At 43.8% G+C, this 16221-nt stretch overlaps 1 protein-coding gene across 5 annotated transcripts in view; it reads left to right on the forward strand.

The window, feature by feature from the left end:
* Window positions 1-16221, forward strand: part of LOC106581531 (rho guanine nucleotide exchange factor TIAM1) — a 228651-nt gene that overhangs the window by 192436 nt on the left and 19994 nt on the right. For all 5 annotated transcript variants that reach the window (XM_045704100.1, XM_045704104.1, XM_045704103.1 and 2 more), the window contains one exon: window positions 12384-12584. In XM_045704100.1, the coding sequence (XP_045560056.1) occupies window positions 12384-12584 (201 nt within the window). The remainder of the gene's footprint in view (window positions 1-12383; window positions 12585-16221) is intronic.

Here is a 16221-nt window from a genome sequence, read left to right on the forward strand (position 1 = left end):
ACCTCTTACAGACAGCACCGCCTACAGACAGCACCTCTTACAGACAGCACCTCTTACAGACAGCACCGCCTACAGACAGCACCTCTTACAGACAGCACCGCCTACAGACAGCACCTCTTACAGACAGCACCGCCTACAGACAGCACCGCCTACAGACAGCACCTCTTACAGACAGCACCGCTTACAGACAGCACCGCTTACAGACAGCACCGCCTACAGACAGCACCGCCTACAGACAGCACCTCTTACAGACAGCACCGCCTACAGACAGCACCGCCTACAGACAGCACCGCCTACAGACAGCACCGCCTACAGACAGCACCGCCTACAGACAGCACCGCCTACAGACAGCACCTCTTACAGACAGCACCTCTTACAGACAGCACCGCTTACAGACAGCACCGCCTACAGACAGCACCGCCTACAGACAGCACCGCCTACAGACAGCACCGCCTACAGACAGCACCGCCTACAGACAGCACCGCCTACAGACAGCACCTCTTACAGACAGCACCGCTTACAGACAGCACCGCTTACAGACAGCACCGCTTACAGACAGCACCGCCTACAGACAGCACCGCCTACAGACAGCACCGCCTACAGACAGCACGTGGAGGAAAAGATCCACTGATAGTGATGTGACGTTCTATTTCTGTGTGTGTGTGTGTGTGTGTGTGTGTGTGTGTGTGTGTGTGTGTGTGTGTGTGTGTGTGTGTGTGTGTGTGTGTGTGTGTGTGTGTAGGATGGCCAGAGTTGGTCTTTTGGGATATCTTTCGAGCTCATCTTCGAGCTCTTCTCAGTGTGTTGCTGTGCATTATGTCACTGCTGCAGGAAGACATAATGCTTCTCTTTCTGTAACCCAGAAAGGTTTCGAGAGGTGCCTCTGGGTATTATCCGTCTCCTCTTCAGCGTTAGACAGGTCAGAGGTTACTATCCATCTCCTCTTCAGCTGTTCTTCATTATGTTCTCTGGTAAAACAACTCTCCCTGTCTGGGGGTGTCCCAAATGGCATCCTATTCCCTACATAGTGCACTACTTTTGACCAGGACACTGAATAGGAAATAGGGTGCCGTTTGGGACACAGCCATAGTGTACAACCGCTCTTCTCGTATCAGTCATTGGTCTGGTCTTTCAGTACACTGTGTCATGGACACCTCATAAAACACTGGGTCCTTTGGTGTTATCTATGAGATTGGTCTAGCAAAATAGTTTTGCTGACCCGAAAGATGCTTTCAATCTCTAATTCTTGAATAGATTGGTTGCTTTATGAATTGAATTAGATGTGTGCTTCCTCAGGTCTGTTGGCTTGACATGAATTCCATGCCAAATTAATCACACCACATGTCTAATTATTTAAGTCTAAGTGCACAGTACACTTCTCTCTTTCACACAAGTCTATAGACCGGTTAGCTGACAACGTCACCAAGAGAACGATGCATGCGCTTCAATGGGGCAAGAAGGCTGTTTGTTGTGATTCTGGATGGCCAGATATCTTAGCAACAATGATAAGAAGCTGCCATGTGGAGAATCTTAGGTGACTCATTTCAGCTGGTTTTATCTGGTTCTTGATTCCATGTCTTGTTTAAGAGGTGTTTGACTGATGTCACGTCTATGCTAATATGGCTCAAATGTGTTAGCTAGCTAACCAACGACTGTAATGATGCATTTGACAGACAACGAGTGCTCACTGTGCAAATGTATTTATGTTTTCAATAAACATTGGAGTCGAAATACAAGTTATATACAAGAGTATGTGGACACCCATTTTACATTTACATTTTAGGCATTTAGCAGACGCTCTTATCCAGAGCGACTTACAGTAGTGAATGCATACATTTCATTTCATGCATTTTTTTTAATATATATATAGATATTTTTTTTGTACTGGCCCCCCGTGGGAATCGAACCCACAACCCTGGCGTTGCACACACCATGCTCTACCAACTGAGCCACAGGGAAGACTTGAGATTTGCCCCTTCAAATTAGTGGATTTGGCTATTTCAGCCACAACCTTTGCTGAAGAGCTCATTGACTTTCAAAGTGGCACCGTCATAGGATGCCACCTTTCCAACAAGTCAGTTCATCAAATTTCTGCCCTGATCGAGCTGTCCTGGTCAACTGTAAGTGCTGTTTATTGTGAAGTGGAAACATCTAGGAGCAACAACGGCTTAGCTGCGAAATGGTAAGACGAGGGGTGGATGTGTGTGTCCTTTTGTCAATAACAACAGCTGGTGCCCAATGTCTAATATAAAAGAAGTCTTGAGGTATTGCTCGCCTGAGGTAGAGTACCTTATGATAAGCTGTAGACCACACTATCTACCAAGAAAGTTCTCATCTGTATTATTTGTAGCCGTCCACTTACCACCACAGAACGAAGCTGGCACTAAGACCGCTCTCAACCAACTCTATAAGGCCATAAGCAAAGAAGAAAATGCTCACCCAGAAGCAGCGCTCCTAGTGGCCCGGGACTTTAATGCAGGCAAACTTAAATCAGTTTTACCTAATTTTACCAGCATGTCACATGTGCAACCAGGGGGGGGAAAAAATCCTATCACTTTTACTCCACACACAGAGACGCGTACAAAGCTCTCCCTCGCCCTCCATTTGGCAAATCTTACCATAATAATATCCTCCTGATTCCTGTTTACAAGCAAAAATTAAAGCAGGAAGTACAAGTGAATCGCTCAATACGGAAGTGGTCAGATGATGCAGATGCTACGCTGCAGGACTGTTTTGCTGCACAGACTGGAATATGTTCCGGGATTCATCCAATGGCATTGGCTTCATCAATAAGTGCATCGATGACGTCGTCCCCACAGTGACTGTATGTACATATCCCAACCAGAAGCCATGGATTGCAGGCAACATTTGCATCGAGCTAAAGGCTAGAGCTGCCTCTTTCGAAGAGCCGGGAGACTAATCCGGACGCTTATAAGAAATCCCACAATGCCCTCAGACGAACCATCAAACAAGAAAAGCGTCAATACAGGGTTAAAGATTGAATCCTACTACACCAGCTCTGACGCTCGTCGGATGTGGCTTTAAAACTATTAGGGACTACAAAGGGAAACCCAGATGCGTGCTTCCCAGTGACGGGAGCCTACCAGACTAGCTAAATGCCTTTTATGCTCGCTTCGAGGCAAGCAACACTGAAGCATGCACGAGAGCACCAGCTGTTCTGGATGACTGTGTGATCACGCTCTCGGTAGCCGATGTGAACAAGACCTTTAAACAGGTCAACATTCACAAAGCCACTGGGCCAGACAGATTACCAGGGCATGGACTCAAAGCATGCGCAGACCAACTGTCAAGTGTCTTCACTGACATTTTCAACCTGTCCCTGTCCGAGTCTGTAATACCTACATGTTTCAAGCATTCCACCATAGTCCCTGTGCCCAAGGAAGCGAAGGAAACCTGCCTAAATGATTACCGCCCCGTGGCACTCACATCGGTAGCCATGAAGTGCTTTGAAAGGCTGGTCTTGGCTCACATCAACAGCATCCTCCGGGACACTCTAGACCCACTTCAGTTTGCATACCGCCCCAACAGATCCTCAGATGACGCAATCTCAATCTCACTCCACACTGCCCTTTCTCACCTGGACAAAATGAACACCTATGTGAGAATGCTGTTCATTGACTACAGCTCAGCGTTCTAAACCATAGTGCCCACGAAGCTCATCACTAAGCTAAGGACCCTGGGAATAAACACCTCCCTCTGCAACTGGATCTTGGACTTCCTGACGGGCTGCCCCCAGGTGGTAAGAGTAGGCAACAACACGTCTTCCACTCTGATCCTTAACACTGGGGCCCCTCAGGGGTGTGTACTTAGTCCCCATTGTGTGGCCAAACACGACTCCAACCTGCCCAGGGACTGCGGTTGAAAATTAGCCGGCTGGCTAAAACCGGCACTTTTACTGAAACATTGATTAATGTGAACTGTCCCTGTAAAAAAATTAAATAAACTCAACACCACCATTAAGTTTGCTGACGACACAACAATGGTAGGCCTGATCACCGACAACGATGAGACGGCCTATAGGGAGGAGGTCAGAGAACTGGCAGTGTGGTGCCAGGACAACAATCTCTCCCTCAGTGTGAGCAAGACAAAGGAGCTGATCGCTGACTACAGGAAAAGGCAGGCCGAACAGGCCCCCATTAACACAACGGGGCTGTAGTGGAGCGGGTCGAGAGTTTCAAGTCCCTTGGTGTCCACCAATGAACTATCATGGTTCAAACACACCAAGACAGTCGTGAAGAGGTTCACCACAAAACCTTTTCCCCCTCAGGAGACTGAAAAGATTTGGCATGGGCCCCCAGATCCTCAAAAGGATCTACAGCTGCATCATCGAGAGCATCCTGACCAGTTGTATCACCGCCTGGTATGGCAACTGCTCGGTATCTGACTGTAATGTGCTACAGAGGGTAGTGCGAATGGCCCAGTACATCACTGGGGCCAAGCTTCCTGCCATCCTGGACCTATATAATAGGTTGTGTCAGAGCAAAGCCCATAAAATTGTCAGAGACTCCAGTCACACAAGTTATAGTCTGTTTTCTCTGCTACCGCACGGCAAGCGGTACCGGAGCGCCACGTCTAGGACCAAAAGGCTCCTCAACAGCTTCTACCCCCAAGCCATAAGACTACCGAACAATTTACATTGACCTCCTCACCCAACCCTCTGTACACTGATGCTACTCGCTGGTTGTTTGTTACCTATGCATAGTCACTTCAACCCCACCTACATGTACAGACTACCTCAACTAGCCTGTTCCCCTGCACACTGACTCGGTACCGGTGCCTCCTGTATAAAGCCTCGTTGTTCTTATTGTGTTACTTTTTATTATTACTTTATATTTTAGTCTTGAACTGCGCTGTTGGTTAAGGGCTTGTAAGTAACCATTTCATGGTTAAGTCTACACTTGTTGTATTCGGCGCAGGTGACAAATAAAGTTTTGATTTGAAGTGGTAGGCCACACAATCTCACAGAACAGGACCGCCGAGTGCTGAAGCGTGTAAAAATCATCTGTCCTCGATTGCAACACTCACTACCGAGTTCCAAACTGCCTCTGGAAGCAGCGTCAGCACAAGAACTGTTCGTCGGGAGCTTCATGAAATGGGTTTCCATGGCCGAGCAGCCGTACACAAGCCTAACATCACCATGTGCAATGCCAAGCATCGGCTGGAGTGGTGTAAAGCTCGCTGCCGTTGGACTCTGGAGCAGTGGAAACACGTTCTCTGGTGTGATGAATCACGCTGCACCATCTGGCAGTCCGACAGATGTATCAGGGTTTGGCGGATGCCAGGAGAACGCTACTTGCCCCAATGCATAGCACCAACTTTAAAGTTAGGTGGAGGAGGAATAATGGTCTGGGGCTGTTTTTTCATGGTTCGGGCCCCTTAGTTCCAGTGAAGGGAAATCTTAAACCAACAACAAGTCCCCGCAGCAATGTTCCAACATCTAGTGGAAAGCCTTCCCAGAAGAGTGGAGGCTGTTATAGCAGCAATGTTCCAACATCTAGTGGAAAGCCTTCCCAGAAGAGTGGAGGCTGTTATAGCAGCAATGTTCCAACATCTAGTGGAAAGCCTTCCCAGAAGAGTGGAGGCTGTTATAGCAGCAAAGGGGGGAATAACTCCATATTAATGCCCATGGTTTTGAAGGAGATGTCTGTTCAGGTGTCCACATACTTTTGGTCATGTGGTGTATTTTAAATGGGAAATAGGATGCCTGTGCAGGACGTTAATGTTTGGACTAATACATTAATGATACGTACCTATTGATTTTTTTACAGAATATAACTTTTATAAATGCCTCATGAGCTTTAGTTCAACTGTCGTACCCCATCAGAACCCAAAATATAAGCTTGTTTTCATATTGATTTAGCAATAGTTGTCAACAATCTAAGTCAACCCCGTCTGTTTTGTCCCATAGCTGCTCACGCCTCGGTTTTGTTGCTAAACAACCAACCCATCTATTTCTGCCCTAAATTATTATAGGCCAACAATACAGATTAACACTGCTGGTCTCCTAGGCAACATGGTCTCCTAGGCAACATGGTCTCCTAGGCAACATTCTGTATGTATTGTTTTGGTTTTGATTATCTGAAAAGAGATCAATACCATCAGCCATCAGGAAAACACAAGGAGAGAGAGATCAATAACATCAGGAAAACACAAGGAGAGAGAGAGATCAATAACATCAGGAAAACACAAGGAGAGAGAGATCAATAACATCAGGAAAACACAAGGAGAGAGAGAGATCAATAACATCAGGAAAACACAAGGAGAGAGAGAGATCAATAACATCAGGAAAACACAAGGAGAGAGAGAGATCAATAACATCAGGAAAACACAAGGAGAGAGAGATCAATAACATCAGGAAAACACAAGGAGAGAGAGAGATCAATAACATCAGGAAAACACAAGGAGAGAGAGAGATCAATAACATCAGGAAAACACAAGGAGAGAGAGAGATCAATAACATCAGGAAAACACAAGGAGAGAGAGAGATCAATAACATCAGGAAAACACAAGGAGAGAGAGATCAATAACATCAGGAAAACACAAGGAGAGAGAGATCAATAACATCAGGAAAACACAAGGAGAGAGAGATCAATAACATCAGGAAAACACAAGGAGAGAGAGAGATCAATAACATCAGGAAAACACAAGGAGAGAGAGATCAATAACATCAGGAAAACACAAGGAGAGAGAGAGATCAATAACATCAGGAAAACACAAGGAGAGAGAGAGATCAATAACATCAGGAAAACACAAGGAGAGAGAGATCAATAACATCAGGAAAACACAAGGAGAGAGAGATCAATAACATCAGGAAAACACAAGGAGAGAGAGATCAATAACATCAGGAAAACACAAGGGAGAGAGAGATCAATAACATCAGGAAAACACAAGGAGAGAGAGAGATCAATAACATCAGGAAAACACAAGGAGAGAGAGATCAATAACATCAGGAAAACACAAGAGAGAGAGAGATCAATAACATCAGGAAAACACAAGGAGAGAGAGATCAATAACATCAGGAAAACACAAGGAGAGAGAGAGATCAATAACATCAGGAAAACACAAGGAGAGAGAGAGATCAATAACATCAGGAAAACACAAGGAGAGAGAGAGAGATCAATAACATCAGGAAAACACAAGGGAGAGAGAGATCAATAACATCAGGAAAACACAAGGAGAGAGAGAGATCAATAACATCAGGAAAACACAAGGAGAGAGAGAGATCAATAACATCAGGAAAACACAAGGAGAGAGAGAGATCAATAACATCAGGAAAACACAAGGAGAGAGAGAGATCAATAACATCAGGAAAACACAAGGAGAGAGAGAGATCAATAACATCAGGAAAACACAAGGAGAGAGAGATCAATAACATCAGGAAAACACAAGGAGAGAGAGAGATCAATAACATCAGGAAAACACAAGGAGAGAGAGAGATCAATAACATCAGGAAAACACAAGGAGAGAGAGAGATCAATAACATCAGGAAAACACAAGGAGAGAGAGAGATCAATAACATCAGGAAAACACAAGGAGAGAGAGAGATCAATAACATCAGGAAAACACAAGGAGAGAGAGAGATCAATAACATCAGGAAAACACAAGGAGAGAGAGAGATCAATAACATCAGGAAAACACAAGGAGAGAGAGATCAATAACATCAGGAAAACACAAGGAGAGAGAGAGATCAATAACATCAGGAAAACACAAGGAGAGAGAGATCAATAACATCAGGAAAACACAAGGAGAGAGAGAGATCAATAACATCAGGAAAACACAAGGAGAGAGAGATCAATAACATCAGGAAAACACAAGAGAGAGAGAGATCAATAACATCAGGAAAACACAAGGAGAGAGAGATCAATAACATCAGGAAAACACAAGGAGAGAGAGAGATCAATAACATCAGGAAAACACAAGGGAGAGAGAGATCAATAACATCAGGAAAACACAAGGAGAGAGAGAGATCAATAACATCAGGAAAACACAAGGAGAGAGAGAGATCAATAACATCAGGAAAACACAAGGAGAGAGAGATCAATAACATCAGGAAAACACAAGGAGAGAGAGAGATCAATAACATCAGGAAAACACAAGGAGAGAGAGAGATCAATAACATCAGGAAAACACAAGGAGAGAGAGAGATCAATAACATCAGGAAAACACAAGGAGAGAGAGAGATCAATAACATCAGGAAAACACAAGGAGAGAGAGATCAATAACATCAGGAAAACACAAGGAGAGAGAGAGATCAATAACATCAGGAAAACACAAGGAGAGAGAGAGATCAATAACATCAGGAAAACACAAGGAGAGAGAGAGATCAATAACATCAGGAAAACACAAGGAGAGAGAGATCAATAACATCAGGAAAACACAAGGAGAGAGAGAGATCAATAACATCAGGAAAACACAAGGAGAGAGAGAGATCAATAACATCAGGAAAACACAAGGAGAGAGAGAGATCAATAACATCAGGAAAACACAAGGAGAGAGAGATCAATAACATCAGGAAAACACAAGGAGAGAGAGAGATCAATAACATCAGGAAAACACAAGGAGAGAGAGATCAATAACATCAGGAAAACACAAGGAGAGAGAGAGATCAATAACATCAGGAAAACACAAGGAGAGAGAGAGATCAATAACATCAGGAAAACACAAGGAGAGAGAGAGATCAATAACATCAGGAAAACACAAGGAGAGAGAGATCAATAACATCAGGAAAACACAAGGAGAGAGAGAGATCAATAACATCAGGAAAACACAAGGAGAGAGAGATCAATAACATCAGGAAAACACAAGGAGAGAGAGATCAATAACATCAGGAAAACACAAGGAGAGAGAGAGATCAATAACATCAGGAAAACACAAGGAGAGAGAGATCAATAACATCAGGAAAACACAAGGAGAGAGAGAGAGATCAATAACATCAGGAAAACACAAGGAGAGAGAGAGATCAATAACATCAGGAAAACACAAGGAGAGAGAGAGATCAATAACATCAGGAAAACACAAGGAGAGAGAGAGATCAATAACATCAGGAAAACACAAGGGAGAGAGAGATCAATAACATCAGGAAAACACAAGGAGAGAGAGAGATCAATAACATCAGGAAAACACAAGGAGAGAGAGAGATCAATAACATCAGGAAAACACAAGGAGAGAGAGAGATCAATAACATCAGGAAAACACAAGGAGAGAGAGAGATCAATAACATCAGGAAAACACAAGGAGAGAGAGATCAATAACATCAGGAAAACACAAGGAGAGAGAGAGATCAATAACATCAGGAAAACACAAGGAGAGAGAGATCAATAACATCAGGAAAACACAAGGAGAGAGAGAGATCAATAACATCAGGAAAACACAAGGAGAGAGAGAGATCAATAACATCAGGAAAACACAAGGAGAGAGAGAGATCAATAACATCAGGAAAACACAAGGAGAGAGAGATCAATAACATCAGGAAAACACAAGGAGAGAGAGATCAATAACATCAGGAAAACACAAGGAGAGAGAGAGATCAATAACATCAGGAAAACACAAGGAGAGAGAGAGATCAATAACATCAGGAAAACACAAGGAGAGAGAGATCAATAACATCAGGAAAACACAAGGAGAGAGAGAGATCAATAACATCAGGAAAACACAAGGAGAGAGAGATCAATAACATCAGGAAAACACAAGGAGAGAGAGATCAATAACATCAGGAAAACACAAGGAGAGAGAGAGATCAATAACATCAGGAAAACACAAGGAGAGAGAGAGATCAATAACATCAGGAAAACACAAGGAGAGAGAGAGATCAATAACATCAGGAAAACACAAGGAGAGAGAGAGATCAATAACATCAGGAAAACACAAGGAGAGAGAGAGATCAATAACATCAGGAAAACACAAGGAGAGAGAGAGATCAATAACATCAGGAAAACACAAGGAGAGAGAGATCAATAACATCAGGAAAACACAAGAGAGAGAGAGATCAATAACATCAGGAAAACACAAGGAGAGAGAGAGATCAATAACATCAGGAAAACACAAGGAGAGAGAGAGATCAATAACATCAGGAAAACACAAGGAGAGAGAGAGATCAATAACATCAGGAAAACACAAGGAGAGAGAGAGATCAATAACATCAGGAAAACACAAGGAGAGAGAGATCAATAACATCAGGAAAACACAAGGAGAGAGAGAGATCAATAACATCAGGAAAACACAAGGAGAGAGAGATCAATAACATCAGGAAAACACAAGGAGAGAGAGAGATCAATAACATCAGGAAAACACAAGGAGAGAGAGAGATCAATAACATCAGGAAAACACAAGGAGAGAGAGAGATCAATAACATCAGGAAAACACAAGGAGAGAGAGAGATCAATAACATCAGGAAAACACAAGGAGAGAGAGAGATCAATAACATCAGGAAAACACAAGGAGAGAGAGATCAATAACATCAGGAAAACACAAGGAGAGAGAGATCAATAACATCAGGAAAACACAAGAGAGAGAGAGATCAATAACATCAGGAAAACACAAGGAGAGAGAGAGATCAATAACATCAGGAAAACACAAGGAGAGAGAGATCAATAACATCAGGAAAACACAAGGAGAGAGAGAGATCAATAACATCAGGAAAACACAAGGAGAGAGAGAGATCAATAACATCAGGAAAACACAAGGAGAGAGAGATCAATAACATCAGGAAAACACAAGGAGAGAGAGAGATCAATAACATCAGGAAAACACAAGGGAGAGAGAGATCAATAACATCAGGAAAACACAAGGAGAGAGAGAGATCAATAACATCAGGAAAACACAAGGAGAGAGAGAGAGATCAATAACATCAGGAAAACACAAGGAGAGAGAGAGATCAATAACATCAGGAAAACACAAGGAGAGAGAGAGATCAATAACATCAGGAAAACACAAGGAGAGAGAGAGATCAATAACATCAGGAAAACACAAGGAGAGAGAGAGATCAATAACATCAGGAAAACACAAGGAGAGAGAGAGATCAATAACATCAGGAAAACACAAGGAGAGAGAGATCAATAACATCAGGAAAACACAAGGAGAGAGAGAGATCAATAACATCAGGAAAACACAAGGAGAGAGAGAGATCAATAACATCAGGAAAACACAAGGAGAGAGAGAGATCAATAACATCAGGAAAACACAAGGAGAGAGAGAGATCAATAACATCAGGAAAACACAAGGAGAGAGAGATCAATAACATCAGGAAAACACAAGGAGAGAGAGATCAATAACATCAGGAAAACACAAGGAGAGAGAGATCAATAACATCAGGAAAACACAAGGAGAGAGAGAGATCAATAACATCAGGAAAACACAAGGAGAGAGAGATCAATAACATCAGGAAAACACAAGGAGAGAGAGATCAATAACATCAGGGAAAACACAAGGAGAGAGAGAGATCAATAACATCAGGAAAACACAAGGAGAGAGAGAGATCAATAACATCAGGGAAACACAAGGAGAGAGAGAGATCGATACCATCAGCCACACAGGAAAACACAAGGAGAGAGAGAGAAAGAGAGAGGGAGAAAGATCAATACCATCAGCCATCAGGGAAACACAAGGGGAGAGGGAGAGAAAGACTGTTATGACAGGCCGAAAATAGACGAATGAGTGCAAATGATTTTTTTTTTAAAGCTCCCTTTCCATCTCTCCATCCTCCCTCTCCTGTCCTCGCTCCATCTCTCCAACCTCCCTCTTCTGTCCTCGCTCCATCTCTCCATCCTGCCTCTCCTCGCTGCGTAGTCACTAATTGCCAGACGGCCTCAGAGTTAGAGGAACTGAAGGAAAGTGGCACCCGTACGTACATACTTTCCTTCCTCCTGCCTGCCTCGGAGAGACTGATCAGGAGGTAGAAACAGACATAAGAGGGTAAGAGAGAGAGAGAGAGAGAGAGAGAGAGAGAGAGAGAGAGGAAGGACGTGGCTGATGTAAACAGATTCTTCTGTCCTCTTTATTCATCTGTTCTTCTGATCCCTTCCTCCATCGCCTGCCTGCAGGACTGAGGTACAAAGTAGTCTTACTCATTTCTCTCTTCCCCCTCTCTCTCTCTCCATCACTCTATCGTTCACTCTCTCTCCATCTCTCTACCTCATTCTCTCTCCTCTCCATCTCTTATTTTCTCTCCTCTCCATCTCTCATTTTCTCTCCTCTCCATCTCTCTCTCTCCATCTCTCATTTTCTCTCCTCTGACATCCCTCTCGCTCTCATTTTCTCTCTCTCTCCCTCCATCTCTCTACCTCATTCTCTCTCCTCTCCATCCCTCTCCTCTCTCTCTCTCTCTCTCTCTCTCTCTCTCTCTCTCTCTCTCTCTCTCTCTGTAGAGTACGGAGCAGGTTGCAGCGTTCTGTCGCAGTCTCCATGACATGAATCCGTCTGAATGTGCCACAAGTTCCTCCTCCCCCAGCCTGGAGTCGCCCTTCCCTCCGCCCGCCACCGGCACCGCCACCCGTCAGCTCTCCGACGCCGACAAGCTACGCAAAGTCATCTGTGAGCTGGTGGAGACCGAACGCACCTATGTTAAAGTCAGTACTACATCACCTATGTTAAAGTCAGTACTACATCACCTATGTTAAAGTCAGTACTACATCACCTATGTTAAAGTCAGTACTACATCACCTATGTTAAAGTCAGTACTACATCACCTATGTTAAAGTCAGTACTACATCACCTATGTTAAAGTCAGTAGTACATCACCTATGTTAAAGTCAGTACTACATCACCTATGTTAAAGTCAGTACTACATCACCTATGTTAAAGTCAGTACTACATCACCTATGTTAAAGTCAGTACTACATCACCTATGTTAAAGTCAGTACTACATCACCTATGTTAAAGTCAGTACTACATCACCTATGTTAAAGTCAGTAGTACATCACCTATGTTAAAGTCAGTACTACATCACCTATGTTAAAGTCAGTACTACATCACCTATGTTAAAGTCAGTAGTACATCACCTATGTTAAAGTCAGTAGTACATCACCTATGTTAAAGTCAGTACTACATCACCTATGTTAAAGTCAGTACTACATCACCTATGTTAAAGTCAGTACTACATCACCTATGTTAAAGTCAGTACTACATCACCTATGTTAAAGTCAGTACTACATCACCTATGTTAAAGTCAGTAGTACATCACCTATGTTAAAGTCAGTACTACATCACCTATGTTAAAGTCAGTACTACATCACCTATGTTAAAGTCAGTACTACATCACCTATGTTAAAGTCAGTACTACATCACCTATGTTAAAGTCAGTACTACATCACCTATGTTAAAGTCAGTACTACATCACCTATGTTAAAGTCAGTAGTACATCACCTATGTTAAAGTCAGTACTACATCACCTATGTTAAAGTCAGTACTACATCACCTATGTTAAAGTCAGTACTACATCACCTATGTTAAAGTCAGTACTACATCACCTATGTTAAAGTCAGTACTACATCACCTATGTTAAAGTCAGTACTACATCACCTATGTTAAAGTCAGTACTACATCACCTATGTTAAAGTCAGTACTACATCACCTATGTTAAAGTCAGTACTACATCACCTATGTTAAAGTCAGTACTACATCACCTATGTTAAAGTCAGTACTACATCACCTATGTTAAAGTCAGTACTACATCACTGGTGTGTGTGGGGGGAGGGGGTTTGTTGGTGTGTGTGTTTGCGGTGGGAGGGTGTGTGTGTGTGTTTGTGGGTGTGTGTGTTTTTGGTGGGGCTGTGTGTGTTTGTGGGAGGGGGCAGGTGTTGGTGTGTGTGTGTGTGTGTGTGTGTGTGTGTGTGTGTGTGTGTGTGTGTGTGTGTGTGTGTGTGTGTGTGTGTGTGTGTGTGTGTGTGTGTGTGTGTGTGTGTTTGTGTGTGTTCTCAAAGTGAAGAATTCAGATGCATCTGTGTTTCTACCCCAGGAGACCTATAGGCACACTGCTGTGCCCTTGGCAGACTGACAGACAGCCATACCTTCCTAGTCCCATTCTGTACAGGACACATGGCAGACTGACAGACAGCCATACCTTCCTAGCCCCATTCTGTACAGGACACATGGCAGACTGACAGACAGACATACCTTCCTAGACCCATTCTGTACAGGACACATGGTAGACTGACAGACAGACATACCTTCCTAGACCCATTCTGTACAGGACCCATGGCAGACTGACAGACAGCCATACCTTCCTAGCCCCATTCTGTACAGGACACATGGCAGACTGACAGACAGACATACCTTCCTAGACCCATTCTGTACAGGACACATGGTAGACTGACAGACAGACATACCTTCCTAGCCCCATTCTGTACAGGACACATGGTAGACTGACAGACAGACATACCTTCCTAGACCCATTCTGTACAGGACCCATGGCAGACTGACAGACAGACATACCTTCCTAGTCCCATTCTGTACAGGACCCATGGCAGACTGACAGACAGACATACCTTCCTAGTCCCATTCAGTACAGGACACATGGCAGACTGACAGACAGACATACCTTCCTAGACCCATTCTGTACAGGACCCATGGCAGACTGACAGACAGACATACCTTCCTAGCCCCATTCTGTACAGGACACATGGCAGACAGACATACCTTCCTAGCCCATTCTGTACAGGACACATGGCAGACTGACAGACAGACATACCTTCCTTCACCCATTCTGTACAGGACCCATGGCAGACTGACAGACAGCAATACCTTCCTAGACCCATTCTGTACAGGACACATGGTAGACAGACATACCTTCCTAGCCCCATTCTGTACAGGACACATGGCAGACTGACAGACAGACATACCTTCCTAGTCCCATTCTGTACAGGACACATGGCAGACTGACAGACAGCCATACCTTCCTAGACCCATTCTGTACAGGACACATGGTAGACAGACATACCTTCCTAGCCCCATTCTGTACAGGACACATGGCAGACTGACAGACAGACATACCTTCCTAGCCCCATTCTGTACAGGACACATGGCAGACTGACAGACAGACATACCTTCCTAGTCCCATTCTGTACAGGGCACATGGCAGACTGACAGACAGACATACCTTCCTAGTCCCATTCTGTACAGGACCCATGGCAGACTGACAGACAGACATACCTTCCTAGCCCCATTCTGTACAGGACACATGGTAGACTGACAGACAGACATACCTTCCTAGACCCATTCTGTACAGGACCCATGGCAGACTGACAGACAGACATACCTTCCTAGTCCCATTCAGTACAGGACACATGGCAGACTGACAGACAGACATACCTTCCTAGACCCATTCTGTACAGGACCCATGGCAGACTGACAGACAGACATACCTTCCTAGCCCCATTCTGTACAGGACACATGGCAGACAGACATACCTTCCTATCCCATTCTGTACAGGACACATGGCAGACTGACAGACAGACATACCTTCCTTCACCCATTCTGTACAGGACACATGGCAGACTGACAGACAGCAATACCTTCCTATACCCATTCTGTACAGGACACATGGCAGACAGACATACCTTCCTAGCCCCATTCTGTACAGGACACATGGCAGACTGACAGACAGACATACCTTCCTAGTCCCATTCTGTACAGGGCACATGGCAGACTGACAGACAGACATACCTTCCTAGTCCCATTCTGTACAGGGCACATGGCAGACTGACAGACAGACATACCTTCCTAGGCCCATTCTGTACAGGACCCATGTGACTGGACAGAGTTATATCTGGGTTACAGATCACAGTAATACGTAGTATATTGTGTAACTGGGTTATAGAATATAGCAAAGCAATACATATTACAGTATTATAACTGGGTTACAAAAAAGCTCTGAGATATCAAATATAACCTCAATACATATGTAATCTGATCTAACTAAAAACAGAGATGTTACTTGACAGAGATGCCATAATACTTTAACAAACCCGGTCAGTGTGAAACCTAGAGAATAAAGGATCTATATCTTTACGTGTGATTAGGAACAGTATTATTTTAACAGTTGAATACCTTGGTTGTGATCAGAGATGTTAAATCTGCCATTTAAACCAGAGTGTATTCTATTCTCCCTGTCAGTGTGTGTACATATCCATTTATTTATTTTATTTCACCTTTATTTAACTGTCCCTGTGTGTGTGTGTGTGTGTGTGTGTGTGTGTGTGTGTGTGT

Source organism: Salmo salar, chromosome ssa20 (genome assembly GCF_905237065.1).
Source record: "Salmo salar chromosome ssa20, Ssal_v3.1, whole genome shotgun sequence".
Taxonomy (NCBI): domain Eukaryota; kingdom Metazoa; phylum Chordata; class Actinopteri; order Salmoniformes; family Salmonidae; genus Salmo; species Salmo salar.